Consider the following 27,365-nt stretch of genomic DNA (forward strand, 5'->3'; position numbering starts at 1 on the left):
GTCCTTTTTAAACATTTGGTGTCACAGCCCAAGTTCCCCAAAGGTCATCTGGTCTGGAAGGCTTTTCATACTGCACTGGGGTTTTGAGAGAAATACATGGTGTCCAAACATAAGTGAAGGATCTAGGTGGGTACCTAAGTGCATTAGGCATTAGGGATTTTGCCTTAGGACCTCCACCTGCATCAATATAAAACCCTCTCCCCCTTCTGTAAACCCTCCTGTAAGCTGCTGGTCTTCAGTGGGAAATAGGCGCATTGGGAAGCAAGAACTCTCCATCGGAAAGGGCTGTGACAGAATAGCAACAGTGCAACATGAGTTTCTCCACGCACTGGGATTCTGGCATGAACAGTCTCGGTCTGATCGGGATGACTATGTCAGCATAATTTGGGACAGAATTATTTCAGGTACATTTATCTTGTTTTCTTACATTGTTTTTTAAGTTAAATACTGAATTTCTAAACATGTGCCCTCTTCTGCCATTGGTGCTGTCTATTAATAATGGGAAAACTCTGATGTTTTGATCTTACTTGATTTGGCTGTAATTCAATAGGAGTTGAAGTGCCTGAAGGTTTTTGGGGAACAGTATTCCAGAACCCCAGTTTGAGCTGGATGTGATCTTAGAAACCAGTGTTTCCCGAAGATTATTTTATGTAGTGCCATTGCACAATTTGTTCAGGGGGGTTGTGAGGAAAGGAATCTGATTTCCCAAAATTAATTTGGGAAATCCTAAGTTAAAAGAAATTAAACTTAGAGTTATTTACACTGCTGTACTGTTTAGTGTCTTTGCTAGACTAACATGAATTGTAAATCTCCAAGAGGAGCATTTCCTAAAATGACTTGATCATGCTTTTTTTTTTTCTTTTTGTGGAGTGTTTGGATTTATTGTTCTTTTCTTAAAATTTTTTTTATTTTTTATTTTTTTAACATCTTTATTGGAGTATAATTGCTTTACAATGGTGTGCTAGTTTCTGCTGTATAACAAAGTGAATCAGCTATACATATACATACATCCCCATATCTCCTCCCTCCTGCGTTTCCCTCCCTCCCTCCCTGTCCCACCCCTCTAGGTGGTCACAAAGCACTGAGCTGATCTCCCGGATTTATTGTTCTTTGGAGCCCATGTTGGGAAACACTGCAACAGCCTGAACTTTTCGTGACTTTGTGCTCAAAGTCAGAAAGGTTTTAATAACCCTGTCCGACTAGAACTCACATTTTCTGCAGGGACACTTAGTTTCCCTGTCCATCGTGCCTCCATAGGGTATGGCGGGGGTGTGGGGGGGGAGGGGGAGGGGAAGGATGGCATCGCTATCAAGTGAGGCCAGTGAGGGCTGCTTTGCGCTGAGGGCCCCTGACATCACAATTCTAACATCACATTACCTGCCCCTGGCCTCACCCCTACCCAGAGTCTGGGGGAAGGCACTGAAGCCAACTGAAAGATTTCTAGAACAAGAGAAGTGTTGAGCTTTAATCTATGGCCTCACTCTTTAAGATTTCCAATGTCTTATTTCTGTTAGAAACTTCTGCCTCGACTTGATAACACATCTTTATGCTTTGTTGATCAAATCTACCTTGTTGTGTCTGCAAAATCATTCGATTTCACATTGCAGTCAGTGGCCCATTGGTATGATGCTAAGCGGTCAGGAATCTTCTCTAAATGTATTTATTTACATACATCTACACATGTTCCAGAAACTAAGAATAACTAAGATAACTAAGAAATCACTGACGATGTCAATCCTTTCTGATGACCACGTTATCATTCCCAGGTCCTACCCCACCACACCTCCCAAAGTCCTCTTATTTTCATCTCCATCCACTGAGGATACTCTACCTCTCCTGATTGCCAATGACCCTGAGTGTTTCAACAACACTTTTTAGAATCCTTCTTTCCATTAGCAGTTCTTAGAACCTTAGGCCAAATGCTAAAGTCCAACTTTGAGCTGAAATGAAACCTTAGATAAGTTCAGCATGACAGCTGGTATCACAATTCTAAGTTTGAATAGTCTATTCTAAGATAGGAATATATGAAACACTCTTGAAATACCATAGAGTGTCGGTTGTAGCCAAGGTTGCACTGTTTATTATAGTCTTTATTTCTAAGTTAACAGTGTTTGGAGTAAGATAAACTAAATTTTGTGAACATCAAGTAATTAAAGATTTTTATCTATCATTTAGGCAAAAAGAGCAATTTTGAATCCTATGATGACCGACAAACAGACTCCCTGAATGTTCCCTATGATTACAGCTCAGTGATGCACTATAGTAAAACTGCATTCCAGAATGGATCAGAACCAACAATTGTGACAAGAATCCCAGACTTCATGGATGTGATTGGCCAACGAATGGATTTCAGTGACTCTGATATCTTAAAGTTGAATCAACTGTATAACTGCTGTATGTGACAGGTTCTTCAAAATGACTTCTCCTCCTCTCTGCTCTGTAGGAAAACATTCTGTTCTGTGCCATTTTGCCAAGCATTGCTGGGTTTTCTGAAATTATAGTTAGATAATTGTTTGATGATAATAGTTTGATAGTTGAAGTTTGATATTCTGAAAGAAAGAAAACAAAACAAAACAGAATAGCCCCCAGATACCAGACTACAACATGGAAGCAGCATTTTTCTTCTCACAAGTTCTGGGCTTTAGATATAAAAACAAACGGAGTCCTATAGCAGCATGAGCATGACCCACTCAAGTTTTTGAACCTGTTACTAAGGCACATGTGGACCAACTTGATATTCAAAACTCTTTTCAGCCCAAATGAGGTGTGCAGTCATAATATAAATGGGATCAAATAATCCAGGTTGTGGTTTATTACTCTGAATAACTAGGGGAGTGTGGACTCAGGTTTCTATAATTAGTTAACCTGATAAACAAGACTTGGGGCAGGCAGTTTATACAGAACTACACAGTTGGTCGATTGTCTTGGTTTTGCAGATATCAAGAGATCTTGAAGCCACCATCACTCAGAATCAGTGACAAGTCCCCTTTAATGTCATCCTAGAATTCCTAGTGCTTCAGGATAATCTCAGTTTTTACTACTTAGATTATCATGTTATATATGAGCGTCAATAATTGTCTTTTTGCTTTGGTAGCCTCTTCCTTGAGCTTTATGGAGTCGTGCGATTTTGAACTGGAAAACGTGTGTGGTATGATTCAAAGTTCAGAAGATAGTGCTGACTGGCAACGGGTCTCCCAGGTTCCCGAGGGGCCAGAGAGTGATCACTCCAACATGGGCCGGTGCAAAGGTAACAGGAGTGAGATACTTCCAGCTTTTACTCTCAGTGGTTCTAGCCTCTTTCTTTGCTGTGAAATACTGGGATTTGAGTTCTTATTTTTATTAGAATTATTAATGATAACCCACTCGTGCTGCTCAGGAATTGGTTCTGTGCCTTATAAGGATATGGTTAATTTCTTTGCTTTTTACTGTCCAAGTTTGCTTTTTTTCCCCATGAGTCAGCGCTGGGCTCTGTGAAGCCTCTACCCATAGTGTGTGCCCACAGCAAGAGGGGCTGCCCCTCCCCGAAAGGACTCTTTTCTCTGGAGAAGTGGGGTTGTTTTCTTGAAGCCTGAAGAATCCAAGAGAACTTCAGTGAACAGCACCAGGCTGTGAATTAATCAGTTTCAGAATTTCAGCTGGTTGTGATTACACGTTCCTGTTACAAAAATACTTTAAATGCAGGTAGAAAGTACAATTTATTTAATTTTACTCAGATGAGTATTCTTTTCCACTGAAATTTTGTTTTGAATCAAATAGTCATTTATTTGGCTACAAGCACCACATTTTTATTTATTTTCTCATTTCTGGCAGCAAATATGTAAAACTAGCCTTCAGAACCCAGGGCCATTGCTTGACAGCTCAGATGACCTGGGAAGGGGTAGAGATCTCTAAGAGCATGGAGGGGCTTTTCCTTTTTCTTTTTTGGGGGATTGGTGGGGACATGACAGATGTTGTTTAAAGGTACAAACTTGTAACAAGTAGTAAAAAGCCCTAGAGATCTAATGCACAGCATAGTGAAAATAGGCAACACTATTGTATTATAATCATCAAACTTGCTGAGACTAGACTTAATTATTCCCACCACCAAAAAGAAATGATATTATGTATTGTGATAGAAGTGCTAATTATTGCTACAATGACAATCAGATGCCAATACATAAATGTGTCAAATGAACATGTTGTGTACCTTAAATTTACACAATGGTACATGCCAAACATATTTCAATTAAAAAATATTTTTTAAATGTAGATTTGAATAGTGGATAGTGGTTCTACATAGATCAGTAGGAGGGAGGAAGGGAAGGGGCGGGTGGAGAGAGAGAGAGAAAGAGGGAGAGAGAGAGAGAGAGAGGCTAAACCAAACAGGTAACACTTTTTCCCATTTTTGAAAACTAACATGTGTAGTAAGAAAAAAGTGATCTAATGTTGCTTTTCTTCATAGACTGCCTGCTCCAAGAACTGCATTTAAATGCTCAAAACAGTGCCCTGCATACAGTGGGAACTAGGTGGAAATAGAGTGCCCGCGAGACACGCATTCCTGTATCCGGTATCTGTTTTCTCAGTTCTGCATTTTGTCCTCTTTAACAGGTTCTGGTTTCTTCATGCATTTCAACAGGAGCTCTGTAAATGAGGGGGCCACAGCAATGCTGGGAAGTAGAATACTATACCCTAAACGAGGATTTCAGTGCTTGCAATTTTTTTTATATAACAGTGGAAGTGAATATGACCAACTGAACATCTATATCAGGGAATATTCTGCGGCCAGTGTGAACAGGACTCTGACCCTTGTGGAAGAAATAAAAGGTACACTATCACCATTCTTATTCTTGGGTTCAGAGTGAGTCAGTCTTAACCCTTTACTTAATGCAAAACCACTTACAGCAGGGTAGGGGCTATGGACTTAGTACTTTTCAATGTAGAACTTGGTCCTACTTGTTTTATGCAGTGGTTGGGAAGCTAAAATGAGAGTCCTTTCTGTGCTACAGAATATGTGACACTTAAGAAACTGTAGATCAGTCTCTGGTGCTGGGGAAGTCCGTTCTTGGCAACTAAAAATATAATGGAAACTAGCTTAGGCAAAATGTGAAGAGTTACTGGCTCAACATAACTATATTGTAGAATGGAGAAGAGAGGAGCTGGCCTCTGGCAGGATGGGACCTGTCCCTGAACATGGTTGGGGACCTTTCCTGTTATCTCAGATGGGCTTTGTCTGTAAAACTGGGGCTTTGGCTGTTTCACTTCCCAGCTTACATTTTACCAAATGTACCATCAGACTAGAGAAGGGTCTCTTCCTCTAATTTCTAGCCTAGAAAAATAAATTCCAGCAAAGGATTCTAATTGTTATGACTTGAGTTAAATGCATCTTCTGGAGCAATTCTGAGTGGAGAGAGGGCAACACTGATTAGACGGCCACCCTTCCTTCTAAACATGTGTCCGGGAGGTGGGTCACATTGATCACATATTAAAGCAGATGGTTCAGAAGGTCCGCTGAGGAAGGGAAGGGCTGTGGCCTGGCGGCTGTATTACTGTCTGCTCCACACAGTGACCTCTTGGTTTGAATGAATTGACTAAAACCTATTATAAAACTGATCCACATTATGTCATATGTCATGCCATTTTCCCCCTGTTTAACAGTGAAAAACAATCTGAAACATAGATGATGTTTTCCTATATGTATATACATATATACGCGCATTATACATGTACATTTTATGTATCGAGTGCATATATAAAAGATTATAAATAAGATTATTACACACGTAGTTGATTACACATATATTAGCAATCTGTGGGTGTTATTACTGACAGATAATAGCACAAAATGTACTTAAGAAACCTGCTTAGGAGTCCAGAATTTAAACTGAAAGCACTGGTAAAAATGAAGTGGAGGCTCTCATGAAAGGTTTTTGTTCAATCTGGGGTCCTTCCACGGAGAATAGCATTTTCTGTAATTTGGATCTTTCTAACTTATTTTCAAGCAACATGTTTCTCATTAAGTGCCAATATATTTAAGTTTGAAGGCATTGAGTTAACTACTAGTTTGACATGAATTCCTGAGCTATTCTCTACCTGGGAGGCTTCTGAGAACTTTTAAATGGACTGCTTCTTATTTGGGTATGTGACATCAGAAAATAAGACAAGATGTCATACAATGTGCTGCTAGCTAGGGGTAGGAGTAATAGTGGAGGGGACGTGTAGTCTGGGAAGAAAGGAGATGGTACCAAATATCAGATATGTAACATCGAGTCAGTTGCAAGATGTGGGCTTTCTAGGGTGTGGTGAATTCATACTTAATACTGCCAAAGAGTTGACTAAAAATTTTGCATGTGAAGGAAGTATTCCGATCAAAGTATAAATAGATTAAAGGAGGCTTTGGCTGAGTATCACAGGAATCTGGGGTACAAGTGTAGAGTATTGGGCTTGCTTGTCTGTTTAACTAACTGAATGGGAGGTAACTTGCAAGTTGGGCATGGAGTTCTCATGAGTTAGATGCTATCGTTTGCTCACCTATCTCTGGGAAAGGGTGCTCTATCTAAGAATCAGCTAGATAAGCATCCAGATATTCCAGAGAGCTGCGCCATCCCCACAGAAATGCCTTGAAGTAACTGGGCCTGAGCTGGAGGCGTAAGAAAGCCATACCTCATACCCGCAGGAAGCAGTAGGTCTAGAAAGACCCTTTGTCCATGAAGGTTAGAACTCTAATGTCGATTTGCACATGATTCATAGTCCTTTGTCCTCTTTGGAATAATAATGTCTCTCTTGCAGATATACCCATCGGGAGCTGGCAGCTTTACCACGTAACACTGAAAGTGACCAATAAATTTAGAGTGGTATTTGGAGGCGTCAGAGGCGCTGGTGCCTCACGGGGTGGCCTGTCTATTGATGACATCAATCTTTCAGAAACACAGTGCCCTCATCATGTCTGGCATATAAGGAATTTCACACAGCTCATTGGCAGCCCCAGCGGATCTGTCTTCAGTCCTTCATTTTATTCTTCTAAAGGCTATGCCTTTCAGATTCGCTTGAATCTAAGTAGTTTGCCTAATGTAGGAATGTATTTCCACTTGATCTCTGGAGCCAATGATGATCAATTAGAGTGGCCATGTCCTTGGCAACAAGTCACGATGACCATCTTGGATCAAAATCCTGACATTCGACAGCGTATGTCCAACAAGCGGAGTATAACTACAGACCCATTTATGACCACTGGTTTGTGACTCATCTTTTTTATTGGTAATACACAATCACTGCTCTAGGAGGGATGGATGATTTGGGAAGGAAAGACTGCATAGCCAGGTAGCTAGGGAATTTTGAGCCCCAAATCTAAGGATCAGAAGATATTTAGGGGAAGGGCTTCAGCAGCTGTGGACAGAGTCTCCCAGGCAGGAGACTGTCAGAAATGTCAGCAAAGATGCCAACAAATTGAGAAGATATTGGCTATATTTTTGGAAACTGATGACAATACCTGAATTCCCAGGGTTGTACGAGGAGTGTTTTAGTTTTAGAGTCCGACGCACCTGGATTCAATCCAAGGTTTGCTTCTCATTAGCTGTGTAACCTTGAGCAGGTAATCTCTTGGAACACCAGTGTCCTCAGAAGTAAAACTGGGACAGTAATAAAAACCCCACACATTTGTTAAAAGTATCTCTACAGATCAAGTAGGGAAGTTTGTGGAAGGGCCTGGTATGGCGAGGCTCTCAGATGTTGAGTTCTCCTAACCCATGCTGTCCTGGTCTTGCCTCTGAATTGTCAAAAACAGTTCAGCTTTTGTAATGGGGGCGGTTTTTGATCAGAACGAAGATGTTGAGTAGGTGCTCCGTAGTGTTGGGAAGGGTATGGGAATGGATTTCAACTTCTTATTAAAGAATTCTGGAGGACTTGCCAATGGTGACACCATCCCCCCTCTTTCTAGTCTGAAAAAGAAGAGCACCCAGAAAGCAATGATCACATTTCTAATTGTAATAATCCTTTGCCCTCTGGGAACATAATAAAGCGAAAAATGGAACTGTGGCAAGGTGAATATTATTGCCAAATCTGAATTCTGTATATGAAAAGAATGGACCTGAGTGGCTTGGGGAAAATATATATATATATAATCTGATAGGAAAAAAAATAGTATTCACAAAGAGGTGTGGGGATTTGATGTTCAGAATTTCTTTACCTTTTTCCAAAACATTTCTCCCTGAATGATATTGAAAATGGCTCAAGTTTAGGTGTGTCACCACCTTTTCCCAGAAGCAGTGCTTCTCACTGTCTTCTACTCCTGAAGGACTTTACTCTGTTAGGTGAATAATTCAATTACTGAGGTGAATTGTTCAGTGCTAATATTAAAAACTCTCTCAGTAACACATTGATTTAACTCAGCTAAAAGGACTACCTGTAACTCAGAAGGCCACTAAAGAATGATTCTAATGGGCAACGGAGTTTCTACACTGCTTGTTCAGTAGAAGTGTGACACCCCCATGTAGGAAGCTTTTGATACCTCTCCACTCATATTCCAGAATGTGCTCCTCTCTGCCATGGCATCTCATTTCTTTAGGACAGTCTAAATGAAGAAACTCCAGTGACTTGCCAGGGAATACATTACAGGTCAATAGCATCACTGAATTATTTTGAGCTCTGTCCTAATTGTGCTTCACATTGCTTGTGCTTTCCTACACCAAAAGCTATGATGATGTTAAACACAATCCATTAATATAAATTGCTTTTTCAGGTAATGGAAACTATTTTTGGGACAGGCCTTCCAAAGTGGGAGTACAAGATTTTTTCCCTAATGGAACTCAGTTTCAAAGAGGTAGGGGCTATGGATACAGTGTCTTTATGACCCATGAGAGGCTGAAAAGCAGAGATTTTATGAAAGGAGATGATGTTTATATCCTCCTGACAGTGGAAGGTATGTCAATAAAAGTCATTTTATCTAAGCTGCTTTTTTTTTGTGGTCGTTGATTATTTACTGTGTTTTTCTGGATTCCGTGTTTAGATATATTAGAAACGTGGGAGGGAATGGACATGAGTGAGATTCTTTTTAGTATGAATCATTAACAATATGAAAATAATTTAAATGAAAACAGGGACAGTTCCAGGATAAAGAACTTAATTAACACTGCCTGGAGCAATAGTGGAAAGCTTTAGTCCAGAACACTTCTTTAGAAATAAGCTGAAGTATAGCCATTATACCCTAGAATTTAACTCTAGGACTCCAGAAGTAAAAATATCCCAGAAACACATAAAATTAGAGTGGAAATGATCCGGCTTTATTGTCTCTTTCAGATATGTATACATACATATATAGAGATGTGTGCACACACACATATATCTTGTCAGTAATAGCATTAATCTATTGTCTTCTAAAATTTCTCAGCCATGGCAGCCAATAATTACATTTCCCAGGAATACTGTTTGTTTCCATGCCAAGGCCCAGGCAAGCATGTGTTCAGTTGTAGTCCCGCAGGCTGGTTCAGCTTCCCTTTGTGTCTAGATTTCAGCCTGCCTGTTTATTTTTTCACTGCCTATAAACGTTACTGAATGGTGCTTCAAGAGTACCTGAATTTCTCACAAACCTGAAGCCTGAACATTTTATTTTGAAACTTAAAGATCAAATGCTTGTTAAACCCCCAACTGATTTCCCTCCATGCTCTCCTCTCACCCTCCTTAGACATATCCCACCTTAATACTACACAAAATGAGCCAATCCCGACCTTGGGCGTCAATGACCTTTGCACAAACTTTAAATGTGAGAATGATGGCATTTGCATTCTCCATCATGGCAAAGCTGAGTGCAGGTAAGGATACAATCTACCCATTCTTTTGTTACATATTTTTTCATTCCCACAATGTAGGATTCATATGATATTTCATATGAATGAAATCAGTTGATTCTCATCTCAAAACCGTTCATAAGATATTTATCTTTTGCTCTCCATTTGGGACTTTGTGTTGCCAGCAGAACGACAGAATTATTTATGCAAAGGTAGCACGTTATTCTAATTGCCTGAAACAGTCCTCATGAGTTACACATCTTATTAGGTCCTCACAACGGTCTGGTGTGGTTACTGTGACTGTCCTCGTTTCCTAGATGTAGATACCTAAATTCTAAGAAGAGCTTGGCCACGGTCATAGCTGGGATGTGGAGGGACTGGGACACCGAGAACTAAATTTTCTCCAGTACCTATGCTACCTTCCTTTCCCAGCTGGGAGCTGCTGTGTTAAGTCCCAGATTAGGAGTAATTCCATTGTTCCTTTCCGTTGGCCCTGCCTGTGCTAGTCTAACCAACCCTTCTAGTCCAGAATGGGTGACAAATAGTTCTATCTGCCAATGACCTGAGTGTTGACTCACACCTTCGATGGTGAAGATTTTCAGATTAAAATATCAACTCATAACTCTGAGTCACGTTCCGAACATGTAGGTGTCCGTCAGGGGAAGACTGGTGGTACATGGGAGAAAGGTGTGAAAAGAGAGGCTCAACTCGAGACACCATTGTGATTGCCGTGTCTTCCACTGTTGCTGTGTTTGCTGTGATGCTGGTCATCACCCTTGTCAGTGTCTACTGTACCAGGAAAAAGTATCAAGAGACAAGTTCAAACACAACAAATATGACTCTGGAAAATGTAAGTTGACTCTCATATTTGGTTATTCAAAACCTATTGATGGAATTATATAAAGACAAATTAGGACTTTTTATATATACTAAAAAAAAAAAATTTCTCTACTCCCTATGCTGGGGACAACAGCTTTGAGACTATGAGTTCTTGTTATGTTCACTATAAAGCAACAGGTCTTAAATTGGGATCCATGGAGGGTTTTACGGGGGATTTTATTATCCTTCTGGAACTGTACCCAGAATTTTGTGTGGTTGTGCAATTTTCTGGGGTGGGAGTCTGTGACCCTCCTGAAAGGCACAACTGATTTTGCCTACACATTTCAACCTTCCTGGTTAAGGGGAGAGGTGACCTGCAAGTGTCATCATTCTAAAGGTTGAGCTCAGGCTTGTAGGAAGGGAGTGCTAGGCACATTTGGGGCTTTTGCATTAAAGAAGTTCCCAAATGATTCTGGCTTCATGTGTGGTAACTAACTCTAAGGCAAGATTTTCAAGTAGAGGTTTTAAAGTCTTGCCTCAGAAGGTCTCTAGAATGGCAATACACTCTTGAAATTACCCTGGGGACTATTTGAGATGGATATTTGCACACAGGACGTTCACTGTGCGTGCTCTTGGGAACACCAGTGATGGAGTGAGGGAAGGTGGACCAGGCAGAGGGCGAGGTTGGATTGTGCTGTGGTTGCAGCTGAGGCTTCAGCATCCTCTGCAGCGAGCTCTGGAGCTGGGGGGGCCCTTAGAGTGCCCTGAATTGAGGCAAGGGGGCCAGGCCATTGTACTCCCCACATCAACAGCCATTGGATTGGGGCTGTCCCCGGGGAGGGAGCAGAAAATTAAGCAAGGCAGCACCCTTTGGGGTAGGGCATGTCCTGCAGGAAAGCTTTCATTTGGAAGGGCAGGACTAACAGAGAACCCCAGCACCCACTACATACCCCAGTCACAGAGAGCACAGTTTCATATGCAGATTCCTATCCTCACTCATAAAAGAGCACTTCTAATGGAATAAAATCTGAACATCATTTAAAAGTGAAACTTAAAAATTCTTCCAGTTCTATTTCATTCAAAACAGGGTCTCTGAAAATTCCTAGCAAAACTGAAGACAAAACACGCCCGATTAACACATCTCTGAAACCGAAAATACTGCAATTACCTTAAGCGTGAGGATATTTTCTTTAAAAAAATGATTATTCAAGACATGCTGTATTTAATTAAATTAATTAATTAATTAATTAATTTTTTTGCGGTACGCGGGCCTCTCACTGTTGTGGCCTCTCCCGTTGTGGAGCACAGGCTCCGGACGCACAGGCTCAGCGGCCATGGCTCACGGGCCCAGCCGCTCCGCGGCATGTGGGATCTTCCCGGACCGGGACACGAACCCGTGTCCCCTGCATTGGCAGGCGGACTCTCAACCACTGCGCCACCAGGGAAGCCCAGCATGCTGTATTTTAAATTTTCGATTTCTTTTAGTAGACAAACTTATTTGTTTAAAGACACTTGTTTGTTAAAGACAATACATTTGTGAAGTTATTCAAAAGATGAACAATGATAATGAACAGAAAGCAAATAGTTTTATTCTCATACACTGCTGTCATGTTTCCTCAACCTCAGGAAGATGTTTAAAGCTGGTCATAGGCAGTGGATCAATTACTTCACAAGCGTATTAGAAAACTACTTAAAATATATATAGGTTTGGGCTTCCCTGGTGGCGCAGTGGTTGAGAGTCCGCCTGCCGATGCAGGGAACACGGGTTCGTGCCCCGGTCCGGGAGGATCCCACATGCCGCGGAGCGGCTGGGCCCGTGAGCCATGGCTGCTGAGCCTGCGCGTCCGGAGCCTGTGCTCCACATCGGGAGAGGCCACAGCAGTGAGAGGCCCGCGTACCGCAAAAAAAAAAAAAATATATATATATATATATATATTTTGTTTGTTTGTTTTTTGTTTTTTAAAACAGGTATTTCCAGCTTACTCTATGGCTCAAAATAAAAGGGACAGATCAGTCAATGACCCAGTAGGTCAACCTGGTGGAAGCTGTGCCCACCGGCATGGTCCTCTGGGCTAGTAGGGATGTACTCCGGGGCTGGAGTAGGAATGGTGGGGGAGTGGTTAGGGAGGAGAGGACCAGTTAGCTGGTGGATGGGACTGCCAAGATATTCCTCTGGAAACTGGTAGATGTAAGTGCTATTATAAAGGCCGATTTGTTGACCTAAAATTGGAATTAAAGAAAATGATAAAACAAAGAGAAGAGAAAGAAGGAAGTTAATTCAATCAAGGAGAGAACTATTAGAGTATCAGGGACATGGTAGGGCCATTAAGTGGAAACACACACACACAGCCACCATATTATAAAAACAGAACTGTTTTGCCTCTGGGTCATTTAAACATGCCCAAGAGCAAGGAGTCAGCTTACATTTTCCTTAGTCTAGGCATTTCTACAGTAAATTTACTGATAGCAGAAACTCCAGCTCTAGTTTAAATCTTAAATCGGAATGACCTTTTTCCTGAGACTGAAGTTTGTGCTCACCCTGATGTTTTAGCATCTGAATAAAGTGGGATAGGCCAGAGCATGTTCCTGGAGACAAGCCTGGGGTCCCCTTGCCAGTTGGGAGGGATGCCAGGAGACTGCTCATGGCACTTCATTTAAACATTAGACTGTTTCGTTGGATTCATTTCAATGAGAGTTTTTAAATTTAGAAATTAAGTGATCGATTGTTCTTCCCCCTTTTAGCAATATGCACTTTGAAGATTAACTCAGCAATACAGCCAACAAATGAAATGAAAAATTCTTCATGATGGTTTCACCTACAATATATTACAACCACTTCACCTGCTATAGACGGATCTTCTCTGTACATAGCTGGATATACTACAAATCATTATTTTGGTAAAGGTCTAATTGGTGAAATGTTGCTTGTGTTTTTGTTTTTAAAGGAGGGGAGTAAGAAAATAAAAAATAAAAATAGATAAAGGTGGAGAAGAAATTCAGGCTGTTCTGGAAGCATAATATTTTCTATAAGACGGAGAGCAAGAACTGGGGGTAGCTTTCAAATGACTGCCTTCTCTTTGGGGGCCAAGTGTGTTGGCCTCACAGGTGATTCCCTAGAAACCCACTGGACACACCCAATGGGAATGATCTTCCATGTGGAATCTCAGCATTTCCATGCTGCCCTGTCCCGATGTAGGGAGGGACAGAGGGCAGCTCCTTTCTCCCTGGGGAAATGTGCCCCCCACAGCTCTAAAACTGGCCACTCTCTTGTTTCCTTTATTATTATTATTATTACTGACCATGTTTGTGGCTTGTGGGATTTTAGTTCCCCGACCAGGGACCAAAACCAGGACCTCAGCAGTGAGAGTGCAGAGTCCTAACCTCTGGACCACCAGGGAATTCCCTCTCTTCTTTTCTGACTTAAGCCTCACAGTATGTGAGTCTGGTTAAGAATCTGTTTGAACATACAACTACAATCAATAAGAACACTTTAAACTCCTAGAACAGTTCTCAGAGTTTTGGGTTTCAGGAGCCTTTATACTTTTAGAAATTATTGAGGGCCTCAAAGAGCTTTTGCATATGAATATTCCATTTATCAGTTCTTACCATACTAGACATTCAAACGAGGAAAATTGAAAACTATGTCTTCATTAATCCTTGAAAAATAACAAGCCCATACGTGTTAACATAAATACTATTTTCTTGAAAAATAACTATATTTTCCAAAACAAAAGAAAATTTAGCAAAAAGAGTGTGTGTTGTGTTACATTTTTTGCAAACCTCTAATATCTGGCTTAATAGAAAACAGCTGAATTCTTACATAAGTGTCTGCATTCAGTCTGTTGCAATATATTATTTTTGTAGAAGAATATAAAGAAAATCTAAACTTACACAGATATGTAGTTGGAAAAAGGAGGCATATTTGAATAGCTTTCCAAGTCATTACGGATATTCGTTTTGAATATCCTTTGTTAAAAGTGGACGAATGGTAATTTCTTAAAGGTTAGATACAATTGGAATCTGAAAACAAATCAATGAATTTTGGTACTCCATCCAGTAAACCTATTGGTCTATCTCATATTTTGAATGGATCTTTCATCTATGCATGATTTTGTCGTATCGTGCATTGATTATTTAGAAAATATTGGTTCACTGACTTATGTAGCTCTTACAACTTTTGGTACATTTCATCACACAGTATCAAAACATAACATTAATGTCACCACTCGTCTCATTAAAAAAGTTTTTTAAGTCTTGGAAGTTGATGCTCATGGTGTCAGAAACAAATTTTCCAAAATGCTAATTTTTGCTTGAAAGCTTAAAGTTCATCATTGGCAATAAGTACTGTCCTCCCTGTATGACAGGTACATGACTTCATAGAATTTTTAAAATTCAAGTTTTATTTTGAGGTCATTGTAGATTTACATGCAGTTGTTAGAAATAATACAGAGATCCCTGTGTACCCTTCACTTAGTTTCCCTCTACGGTGACAACTTGCAAAACTTTAGTGCAGTGTCACAACCAGGATGTTGATATTGATACAAACTACAGAACAGTTTCATTACCACAAAAATCCATCAAATTGCCTTCATATAACCAAGTCCCTTTCTGTCTCGTTCCCACCTCCTGTTTAAACCATGGCAATCTGGGACTTCCCTGGCTGTCCAGTGGTTAAGACACCAAGCTTCCACTGCAGGGGGCGCAGGTTGGATCCCTGGTTGGGGAACTAAGATCCCGCATGCCAAGCGAGTGGAGCGGGGCGGGGGGTGGGGGGGGGACAAAAAGCCCTTGGCAATCATTAATCTGTTCTCTATTTTTATAGTTTTGTCATTTAAAAATGTTATATTAACGGAACCATGCAGTATAGAAATTTTCGGGATTAATTTTTTTTTTAACTCGGCATAATTCTCTGTAATTCATCCAGGTTGTTGTGTGTACAATAATTTGTTCCTTTCTGATGGCTGAATAGAATTTCATGCCATGGATGCACCACAGTTTGTTTAATCATCCACCTGTTGCAGGACATTTGGGTTGTTTCCAGATTTTGGTTATTGCAAATGAAGCTGCTCTAAATATTCAGGTACTGGTTTTCATATAGATATAACTCTGCATTTTTCTGGGATACATGCCCAGGAGAGCATTGCTGGGTCATATGGTAGTTGCATGTTTAGTTTTTTAAGAAACTGCTACTGATTTGCATTGTGCCTATACCATTTTACATTCCCACCAGCAGTGGTGATGCAGTTTCTCTGATCCTTACCAGCTTGGGTGTTATCGCTTTTTTTTTCCTGATAGACTCCATTATTTAGAGTAGTTTTAGAGTCACAGCAAAACTGAGCAGAACTTAGAGAGATATCCCCTATACCCCTTGTGCCCACATACACACAAGCTTCTCCCACCATCATTATCCCCACCAGATAAATTTGTTATAATTGATGAATCTACATTGATACGTTATTATCACTGAAAGTCCATAGTTTACATTAGGATTCACTCTTGGTGTTCTACATTCTGTGGGTTTTGACAGGTGAATAATGACATGTATCCACTACAACAGTGTCCTGTAGAATAGTTTCACTGCCCTAAAAAATCCTCTGTGCTCTGCCTATTCACCCCTTTCCCTACCCGCCCCTCCCCACAACCACTAATCTCTTTACTGTCTCCATGGTTTTGCCTTTTCCAGAACATCTTTTAGTTGGAATCATATAGTAAGTCACCTTTTCAGATTGACTTCTTTCACTTGTCACTATTTTTTTTTTTTTGGCCGCGCTGCATGGCTTGTGGGATCTTAGATTTTAGTTCCCTGACCAGGGATTGAACCCGGGCCTCAGCACTGAAAGCACCGAGTCCTAACCACTGGACCGCCAGGCAAGTCCCTTGTCACTATTTTTTATTTTAGCCATTCTGATTAAATGTGTAGTGATATCTCATTGTGGTTTTAGTCTGCACTTCCCTAGTGATGCATGATACTGAACATCTTTTCATGTACTTATTTGCCATCTCTATATCATCTTCCGTGGACTATCTCTTTACATCTTTTACTCATGCTCTAAATGGATTTTTTGCTCTTATACCATTGCGTTTTGAGACTTTTAAATATATTCTAGATCTGTCCCTTTGTTGAATGTACGGTTTGGAAACATATTTTGCCACTCTGCAGCGTGTCTTTTCATTCTCCTAAAAGGATATTTTGCAGAGCAAAAGTTTTTAATTTTGATAAAGTCCAATTTATCAGTTTTTCCTTTTAGTGGATTGTGTTTTTGGTATACCCAAGTCTCAGAACTCTTTGTCTAGCCCTAGATCCTGAATATTTTCTCCTGTTTAAAAAGATGTTTTATATATTTTTTGTTTTATATTTAACTCAGTGATACATTTTGAGTTAATTTTTATAAAAGGTTTGAGGTTTAGGTTGAGTTAATTTTTTGGCTATGGATGTTCGATTGCTCTAGGCATTGTTTGTTGAAAAGGCTATAGTTCCTCTACTGAATTGTATTACATTTTATATATATATATATATATATAATTATAAATGATTTATATATAATGTAACAATTTTTAACCTATAATTATATATCTAATGTAATACCTAGAGAGCCACTATAAAAGCTGTGCAAAGGGACACTAAAAATCATATATAATAATGTATTAAACTATATATATGTTATATATTACATTATATATGTATATAAAATCATAGTCTTCATTCAATTTTGAAAAAAAATCTGCCAGATAACTAAGTCTGAATGACCATTATTTATCCTTTAAGTGTTTTTTAAAGTAAAAATGGTATTCTTTGAAAAAAGTGGCTAATTCATCTAACTCAAAAATCTTACAGGCGCTTTTCCTTAAGATAATCATTGTACTTCATTATGCAGCAGAAGTGCTTTATTAGTACGTTCCATTTTATCACGCAGAATATAAAAAAGATGTATGCTCAAGGTTTGAGATTTTGTACAGTTAATAACGGTTACTGCTTCATTAAGGATATTCTTAAGTAAAATTGGCTTTAAAATTATTTACTCATTTATTTATTTACTGCAAGTGTGTAACAGTGAAGATTACAATGACTATTAGTTCAGTTTGGCACCACTGCCTTGATTTGGGCTAAGATACCAGCAGTTCTATCCATCATTACTTTTTATTTTCCAATTTTTTTATTGTGTTAAAAATTTTTAAACTATAAAATTCACCATTTTAACCATTTTAAAGTGGCATTTAGTACATCACAATGTTATATAATCACCAGCACTATCCAGCGCTAGATTATTTTCATCACCCTAAAGAACATTCTGTATCCATTAAGCAGTTACTCCCCTTCCTCCTTACCCCACCTCGAAGCCCCTGGCAACCACTAATTTGCTTTCTGTCTTTATGGATTCGCCTATTCTGGACATTTTGTGTAACTAGAATCACATAATACGTAACCTTTTATGTCTGGTTTCTTTCATTTAGCATAAGATTTTCAAGGTTCATCTACATTGTATCATACATCAGTACATCATTCCTTTTCACAGATGAATAATATTCCATTGTATGAATAGACCACAAATCAAAGGAAGTTGTAGGAAGTCACTTTAGCGACAAAAGAGAAATTGTTGCCCACACGCTCTTGGTTAAGAGTGTACACTCTGAAGCCAGACTGCTTAGGTTCAAATCTCACAACACGGGGCTTCCCTGGTGACGCAGTGGTTAGGAAGCTGCCTGCCAATGCAGGGGACACAAGTTCGAGCCCTGGTCGGGGAAGGATCGCGCATGCCGTGGAGCAACTAAGGTTGTGTGCCACAACTACTGAGCCTGCGCTCTAGAGCCTGAGAGCCACAACTACTGAGCCCGTGCACCTAGAACCCGTGCTCCGCAACAAGAGAAGCCACCACGATGAGAAGCCCACGCACCGCAATGAAGAATAGCCCCCGCTCGCTGCAACTAGAGAAAGCCTGCGCGCAGCAACGAAGGCCCAATGCAGCCAAAAATAAATAAATTAATTTTTTAAAAAGCTATAAAAAGAAAAAAATCTCACTACACATTTGCTGTGTGACCTGGGGCAGTTATTTAATCTCTCTATGCCTTAATTTCCTCATCTCTATACTGAGTAGTAATATTATTTAGCTCATAATGTTGTTGCGAGGATAAACTACATAATATATGTAAAGTGCTTAGAACAGCACCTGGCACATCACAACCACTATGTAGGTAAGGACTGCTATTGTTAGAAGAGGAAATACAAAGGGATGATGAAAGGGAGAGCAAGAAAGCAGGAGGGAGAATCTTGGATGATAGTGGATTATTCTCAGTGATTTTTTTTTTTTTAGTTAAAAGTAGTTTTTTAAAATAATTGTATATGTGCCTCTCCTCACAACACATGTTCATGGCAGTTTACGATCAAAACCCTGGATAAGAGAATTCGGCCCCTCAAAAGTTGATATCATCATTGTTTTTTTTCTATGCAGGGTCATGACCATTTGTGCTGCAAATGTTATTTGTCTCCCATTGTTTGGTTCTTGGATGATTAACACTACCAAGTTATGGACAAGCTGTTACTATTCCATAATCAGGAATTCCCTACTTGAGAATGAGATAAATTTTTGAGAAGTTTGTATTTTCAATTCTAGGAGCAATAGATGAAAACCTCTCCAATTTCTTATATGTGAATATAGTCATATTACTCATATGTAGTATATGAAGATATCATGAGGACAAGGGAGTGAGTAGGTATGTATACACTTTAGCAAAATGCCATTTATTAATATCATGTAGCCATATTGGGTCCAAATTTGAGTTACCTGTTAGACTCAGGCTTTAAGCTTTTTAATAGTATATGGATTTTTATTTTTACAGTGGTTTCCAAAGGTTATAACTGGAGCATATAACAGTTTATATAAATGTTTCCTCTTTTTCAATTATACAAAAACTCCCATCCCACACCCAGTTTTCTTTACAGTAAGAGGGGAAATGGAGCCATCTCAGTCTGTTGTGATCCAGTACCTGCCATGATTCTCACACCAGGATATTTTTCTTTAACTACTTTTTCCATCGTCCCTGTGTCCTGTGATTATTTAAGATACATGGTCTGAGGTATTAAATAACTAACTACTTCTCCAGTGGGGGGAGTATAAGAATTTTCATCATTGTTTCAAGGCAGGGAGTAGGGGGACTTCCCTGGCAGTCCAGTGGTTAAGACTCCATGCTTCCACTGCAGGGGGCACAGGTTTGATCCCTGGTGGAGGAACTAAGATCCCACATGCCACCAGGCGCAGCCAAAAAAAAAAAAGCAGAGAGTAGGTCCCTTGAATGGAATGTTACAATCCTATAAAATGAGGGAATTGGATTTGATCATCTAAAGACCTTTTCCCGTGGAAGCATCATTCTGTGGTTCCATGCCCACCATTCAGCACGGTTGTCAAGTCAGACTTGTGAGGCCTTTGATTGCAAGTTTGTGATGCCATTTGTTTCTACCAGTTTTGACTGGCAAGGGATGATGGGTATTTCTGGAAATCAGCTAAAGTGGCACTGCCCTATGGTTAGAGCATAATCACAGTTTTCAGTTCTTGTGGGCCACTAGCTTTAAAATTATGAGATCCTTAAAGAATTTTAAATTTAAGATGTTTCACATTATTTTAATTTTGCACAGAGAGAGAGAGAGACAGACTTTTTTTTTTTTTTTTCAGCTATGCAGCACGGCATGTGGGATCTTAGTTTCCCGACCAGGGATGGAACCCACGCCCCCTGCCTTGAAGCACGGAGTCTTAACCGCTGGACCACCAGGGAAGTCCCGAGAGATTCTTTATTAAGACATTTAATACTGTGCTATTTCAAATTAAGAATTTCACATTTTGCATAGAATTTAATTACACCTTATTCCATAGGCAAAATCATGCCCATGTTGTTAAACACTCACATTTGCTCTTTCATTCACTCTTGTTTTTTTTTCATTCACTCTTTTGGGCCTTTTTGTACCTGGGGATTTTGATGAGTTAATCAGTTCTTTTAAATAACCTGGGAGAGAGTGAACATCATTTAATCTTGGGGCTCAAAATGACATTAAAATCCCTCTATTTCTTTGGACACCACTGCTTAGGGCCTGGAAAGAATGGCTCCAATCAGATTATCTTTATTTATTAAAATTTTTTTTTTTAGTCTTTAAAGCCCACATATATGTATATAAATATTTATTTTGTTTTTTCTACTGTCCTATTATTTGTTTTAGAACATTCCTATTAAATGTTTCCACCCAACACACACTTACATACACACACATATACACGTGTCAAGCTCGTGCTCATAGAAACTTCGTTCCCATCAGGGCTCTAGAGCCCTCTGCGGCACATACCAGTTAGAAACTGAGATCTTTAAAAGTAAGACTCCAGCCTTGACCCCTGAAAGACTACACTGAGGACAAGAAATTTCTGTGAAAATTATAAACTTATATCAAATGTTCTCCTTTGGCATGATGAGCTTGTGGCATTGCTTTCTTCTAGGAAATCTCTCTTAAAAAAATTATTAAAATTTTTTAAAAAATTATTTAAATAAAAGTTTATTGAGTTTATCTTTAATATCATATTTAAATAAGAACATGGACTGCAGAAGGTACAAACAAGTATACTTCGGCGTCTAGAATTTTACCATAAATCCAAAGTTCACCACTGAAGTCATGTCTGACTGCTAAAGCCATTAGACTAGAAGCCTTCTAGAACATTGACTCCAGTGCTCAGATGTAGTTTACATCAGAGACAAAGCGCTTGCCATCATTAGAGTTACCGATTATAGGAAATTTTCATCAGAGCTCTCAGATGGCTGGGAAACGCTGTTATGGAAACAATCACTGGCCAGTTAAACGCCCATTTCAAACCAACCTAGCAGGTGGAAACAGGCCCCTGGAGGTGGACAGTTCATAAATCTCTTTTGGGATTTTGGAGATTAGCAAGATCAGAAGAAGAAAACTAACCTTCTTCTTGGTCAGGAGAAGGGAATTAATATTTTCCGAGGGCCCCGTACTCAATTCTACGGGGCATTTTATATATTTAATTCTCCCAACAGTCCTTTGTGGTATTATCCTTATTTGGCAGGTGAAAAATACTATGTTTGGAATTAGGTCAATCTGGCCTTCAATTTGTGCTTTTTCCAACTCTGCTATGTACGTGTGGTGCCGTAGGCAGGGTGTGCCACCTGTTCGACAACAGAAATTCAACGGAGTAAATTTAAAGCTCAGATTGGCTTTATTAAACGATTCATGAATTGGACAGCATCCTATCTGGCAAATTGAAAGGAATTCCACCAAGCTGTAGAAAAGGGAAGGGTTTTAAAGGTGAAAGGGCCAGAAGAAGAAATTTATTAGCAAAGAATGCATTGTTTTAGGCAAGGTCACCTTCCTAAAGGGAACGGAAGGGGCAGATGACCTCACCAATGCTAACCAGGTGATTCCAGGTTGACTGGTTAAAGGTTACCTTTCTGCCGGGGTGGGGCAGGCAGGGGAGCGGAGGGGTTGAAACTGCAATTAAGTTAGGTATTAAGTCTTGGTTTGCTGATGCAAGGTTAGCACAAGTGACTCTATTTGGGGCCTGCTGTCTCTTTTTTTTTTGCGGTATGCGGGCCTCTCACTGTTGTGGCCTCTCCCGTTGCGGAGCACAGGCTCTGGACGCGCAGCCTCAGCGGCCATGGCTCACGGGCCCAGCCGCTCCGCGGCATGTGGGATCCTCCCGGACCGGGGCACGAACCCGTGTCCCCTGCATCGGCAGGCAGACTCTCAACCACTGCGCCACCAGGGAAGCCCCTGCTGTCTCTTTTTTAACACACTCCACTGAGGAGCCAGCCATACCTCAGGAGTGGGAGATGATACATCTGATCTGCCCTTTAAGTACTACCTATACAGAACATACGTTAACTCTTTAAGGAGAAAATTATCAAGCAAAGCCAAACTAAACCAAACCTCTACTTGTGGAACAAACAGAAAAGAAATTGTTCTGGTAAGTATGTGTGATAATGTGATTTCTAGTAAGAAATATATATTTGGTCTTCCTGTTCCTGCTGTAGTGCTCCTAAAAATCTTGGAATTTCCTAAGTGACGAGAACTGTAAAGGTGTCTTATGTTAGTGAGGTGACTTTCGGAACTCACCTAAGGATGGGGGCTGGTTGCCAGGGGAACTGACCAAGATTAAAGGGTTGGAACATTCATCCCACCCCCTGATTTCCAGGGAAAGGTGGGACTGGAGGTGGAATCAATCACCAATGGCCAATGACTTAATCAGTTGTGCCTGTATAATGAAGCTTCCATTGAACCCCAAAAGGCTGTGGTTTGGACAACCGGGTTGGTGAACACATGGCAGGATGGGGAGAGTGGGCTGCTTAGGGAGCATGGAAGCTCCACTCCCTTCCCCCATACCTTGTCCTACACATCTCTTTCATCTAGCTATTCCTGAGTTATATCCTTTTATAACAAGACAGTAATCTAGTAAGAAAAATGTTTCTCTGAGTTCTGTGAGCTCCTCTAGCAAATTAATCCAACCCAAGGAGGGGGTCACTGGATCAGAAGCGTGGGTGGCGAGCTGGATTTGCAACTGACATCTAGGGTACCACTAAGTCCTTAATTTGTGGAGTCTGATGCTATTTCCGGGTAGATAGTGTCAGAACTGGGTTGAATTGTAGGACAGCCAGCTGGTGAAGGAGAATTCCTTGGTGGTGTGGGGAACGCCTGCCCCTCCTGCCCGCACGCCCACTCCTGACATCGGAATTGGGAGCAGAATCATCTGTATGGGAAAGTGAGGTAAAAATCTAACAGTGTGACCGAGACTGCAAAGGAGTTCCTCAGACTGAAGAGTTTGCTTTACCAAGGAATTTATTATTTGACCTGCCAATCCAAGGACTAAGCCTCAGACTTAAGGCTCTCCTCAGCTCCGCTTTTAACTGCTCTTGGCCTCCTGAAGACGTGAGGCCTGGATTCTGGTTTCTGCCATTCAGTAGGCCCTTCTGTTCCAGAGCTGATGGCTAGAACAGGTTCCAAGAATATCTTGAGCTCCCTTCCCAGCTCCCTGTCTGTCCAGCCACACGGGGACCCCACAGAAACAGGTCTTCCAGAGGCTTGGAAAAGTCATGCACGGGCAGGCGTAGGGGGAAGAGGGAAAAGGTTAGATATTTTTAATTTTGTAAGTGATTAAATTGTTTGCAGGTTCCCAATCACTACATTAGGACATCTAAACTGTGAGGAGAATTTTTTACAAAGGAATCTTATTTGTACATCTTTCATATAACTACCTCAAGTGTATATAGCTCAGATAATGCGTTGAGTTAGCTATCTGAGTTTTTTTTTTAAATAAATTTATTTGTATATTTATTAATTTTTTTCTGCATTGGGTCTTGGTTGCTGTGCTGGGCTTTCTCTGGTTGTGGTGAGCGGGGGCTACTCTTTGTTGCGGTGTGAGGGCTTCTCATTGCGGTGGCTTCTCTTGTTGCAGAGCACGGGCTCTAGGTGTGCAGGCTTCAGTAGTTGTGGCACACGGGCTCAGTAGTTGTGGCTCGAGGGATCTAGAGCACAGGCTCAGTAGTTGAAGTGCAAGGGCATAGTTGCTCCGTGGCATGTGGGATCTTCCAGGACCAGGACTCGAACCCACGTCCACTGAATTGGCAGGTGGATTCTTAACCATCGTGCCACCAGGGAAGTCCCAGTTTTGTTTTGTTTTTTTCCCTTTTCCAAGTATTTTCAAATATTACATGTTTTTTGGGGTTGACTTGTGTTCTTACTCTAATGGTCACAATAAAAAGATTTAAGTTTTTGTCATCATTTTCTGATGATTGTATAACCAACAAAAACAAAGTCATCCCCAGGTCCTTAAGGACTACCTTTCTGAATGAGTAGCTTTAGATCAAAGGTGTCCCCTTTCTGGGGAATGACTCAGTCTTCATAAACCTTAATGAGAGTGATTTGGTACCCTCCAAAGCAGCTAGGATTATGCAACATTTCCTTTTAGATGGAGCCTTGGAAAACTATCACATGTAAGGAGCACGTGGGGTTGTCAGGTTGGTGTGATAAGGCACCGACCTGCACTGTCATCAATGTACAACAAACCCTTGCTTATCTGTAAACCTTAGCCAGACCCCTCATCCGACTCACAAGGGTGTTCCCCGCTTCCATAGTTCGGCAGTATTTCATGAATTAATTTTTGTAGCCTGAAAGCTCCTAAGTTAATATTAAGATAACTATAAAAAAGGTAGTTCATATCAGAAAAGAACTGAATATACTTCTCTCCTTGGAAGCTCTAACAATCCCAAGAAACTTGTCTATTTTCTATTCTTAATCCTCTTAATCTGCCTCCAATTTGTGTCTTCTTTTGGCTGCCGCTGCCTCTGGTTATAATTTCTTGGATCATTTATAGTAACAATATAAGAAGGAACAAGGAAGGAAGGGAAAGCTAAAGAATGATAGCCCTGAGTGACAGATGGGAATGTTTTCTCAAGATAATTCTATCAGAGTCCACTGACTAGTGGCATTCATAAACTATGTGATATGCCAATCGACAAGTAGCCCACAAAAAAATCTCCCCATTAACTAGAACCCATTTAAACAGACCACTTCCTGCAGGTGTCACCCCTGGGCTTTGATCTCTCAGCTAGTAAATCCTTGAGCTGAGATTTTATAAACCGATAAGGTAGGGAGTCCCTGGAGAAAGAGAACCAGGCATGGCTTTCCTGACATAAGAGAAGCCATTTTTGGCCTAAGGCATTTTGTGATCTAAGCCTGGCCTCATGCACGCCTGCCCTTGAACAGGTCTCAGTAATTAATGATCTTAACGGAAGTGAGGGAATTCAGGAACAAGGGAAAAGCAGTCAAGAAACAGTAGTTCAGCAACAAAACAAGGTCCTGATTCTTCCTCAAGGGATATCACACCAATCTGATACATATCTGAGTTCTGCAGGAACTAAGGTCCCCCCATCCAGGTGGAGGATGGTAATGACCTGCTGAGACCCCAGACTGGTTGGAACTTAAGGGATGATGATCTTAACCTTTTCTCACCCTCTTGACTTCAATCAGCTGAAGCCTGGATGCTGGTAAACTTTGCCCCAATTCTATGCTGAATTCTCTTCTGCTCAAGTCCCTTCATGAATATGCATATACCACCCAAACCCCTTCATGAATATGCGTATACCTTTAGCTTGAAATTTCCCCAGTTTTGCTGTTTGGGGAGGCACTGCTCTGGGAAAGATCCCTGGTGTTCTCCCTACTTGCTGCAAGAAATAAATCCTTCCTTCTCCTGCTCTTTGAATTGGTTATGTCTTTTGGCTCGACACCCACCAAGAGGCGAACCCAATTTTGGGGTAACAATTTGACCAGGACCTTCTGAGTCAGGAGTCTAGGCGTTTAACCACTGCTCCCTGGCAGAGTCTATGAGAAATGAGAAAGAAAGTGTAGCTTTCTTTAAGGAAGCACAACTGCTGTTTAGTCACAGACATCCCAGTGGAATTCCAGAGAAGTAAGAAAGATAAATTCTAGAAACAGCTGAGTTGAAACTTGACTTTTGGTTGTATAATTCAGGACTCCTTGGCTTATAAGTGAAGAAGTGGTAAGTTTGCTTGAGCAAATGGGGACTGTATTGGCTTGCAAATTCTGACCTTTGGAAGGCTGGGTTTGAGCTGGCCCCAGGAATCAGTGGAATCAGGAACGTGTGTGCTACCAAGTCTTGTTCTCAGCCGTCCCAGTTCCACCTCTTCGTGTGTGCTGGCTTTGTTCTACCAAACCAGCTCCTCTGTGGTAGGGGACGGGGTGCTGGTGCTGCCAGACTCAGGTCCTAACGGCTCTGCCGCAGACAGGATGTGGTGCTTTCTGCCTCCAGCCCCATTCTGCAGTATCCTGGGGAAGGGTTTTGATTGCCATGGCTTAGCTTATGTGCCAGTTTCTTGTGGCCAAGGGTAAGGTGCCCTGTTCAGCCCAGTCTGGTTCAGTGCACACACTTGTGGCAAAGGAGCGGGATGGAATGGATGCTGGGAAATCACTGTGGATAGGATGCCCACTCTATTTTGTGCCTGCTATAGGTAACTGATGTTGGAATGACCAAAAATTTTAACAAAAATTTTTAAAAATTTAAAGAAAGTATAAGATTGTGTTTTATACAGTTATGCTACAGGCCAGGTTTGATTCCTTAACCAGATGACCGTGCAATTAGACTCATTAATTATCCTCTTCTCTATTTGAAAAACCACTAATATAACATTACATGTCAATTATACTTTAAAAAAAAACCTTAAAATATATCAAATTATACACTTAAAAAAAAGAAAAAAGACAAAAAACACAGGTACTGGGGAGGGAGTTGGGGGGTGATTTCCTGCTACATATCCTTCTGCAAGACACAGTCAACCCTGGTATCAGAGCCCCCTTCCCACCACGTCCTGCCTTCCTCCCCTGCTCGTCACCCCCATTCATAGGCTGCATTATTCTGGAAGACTTCAGGGAAAAAGAAAGTAGTTAATGGCCCCCCAAAGTTGGTGATTATGAGATACATCCCGCATAGTGATTCTTTTTTCTTTCTTTTTTTTTTTTTTTTTTTTGCAATACGCGGGCCTGTCACTGTTGTGGCCTCTCCTGTTGCGGAGCACAGGCTCCGGACGCGCAGGCTCAGCGGCCATGGCTCACGGGCCCAGCTGCTCCGCGGCATGCGGGATCCTCCTGGACCGGGGCACGAGCCCATGTCCCCTGCATCGGCAGGCGGACTCTCAACCACTGCGCTACCAGGGAAGCCCCAAAACCTTTTTCTTTAATATCAGCAACAAGACAAGGGTGCCCACTCTAGCCACGCCTACTCA

At 40.9% G+C, this 27,365-nt stretch overlaps 1 protein-coding gene across 3 annotated transcripts in view; it reads left to right on the top strand.

Annotated features, from left to right (window-relative positions):
• The window catches only part of MEP1B (meprin A subunit beta), a 44,272-nt gene extending 28,054 nt beyond the window's left edge, over positions 1–16,218 (top strand). For all 3 annotated transcript variants that reach the window (XM_089895059.1, XM_089895060.1, XM_022586912.3), the window contains 9 exons: positions 226–404; positions 2,176–2,394; positions 3,095–3,247; positions 4,588–4,803; positions 6,766–7,209; positions 8,714–8,893; positions 9,656–9,782; positions 10,407–10,608; positions 13,320–16,218. In XM_089895059.1, the coding sequence (XP_089751185.1) occupies positions 226–404; positions 2,176–2,394; positions 3,095–3,247; positions 4,588–4,803; positions 6,766–7,209; positions 8,714–8,893; positions 9,656–9,782; positions 10,407–10,608; positions 13,320–13,334 (1,735 nt within the window). In that variant the 3' untranslated portion in view covers positions 13,335–16,218. The remainder of the gene's footprint in view (positions 1–225; positions 405–2,175; positions 2,395–3,094; positions 3,248–4,587; positions 4,804–6,765; positions 7,210–8,713; positions 8,894–9,655; positions 9,783–10,406; positions 10,609–13,319) is intronic.
• Positions 16,219–27,365: the final 11,147 nt, after the last annotated feature.

The sequence above is a fragment of the Delphinapterus leucas genome, chromosome 14 (assembly GCF_059928025.1).
Source record: "Delphinapterus leucas isolate spDelLeu-1000000601 "Yukka" chromosome 14, BTC_Dleu_Yukka2, whole genome shotgun sequence".
Lineage (NCBI taxonomy): Eukaryota > Metazoa > Chordata > Mammalia > Artiodactyla > Monodontidae > Delphinapterus > Delphinapterus leucas.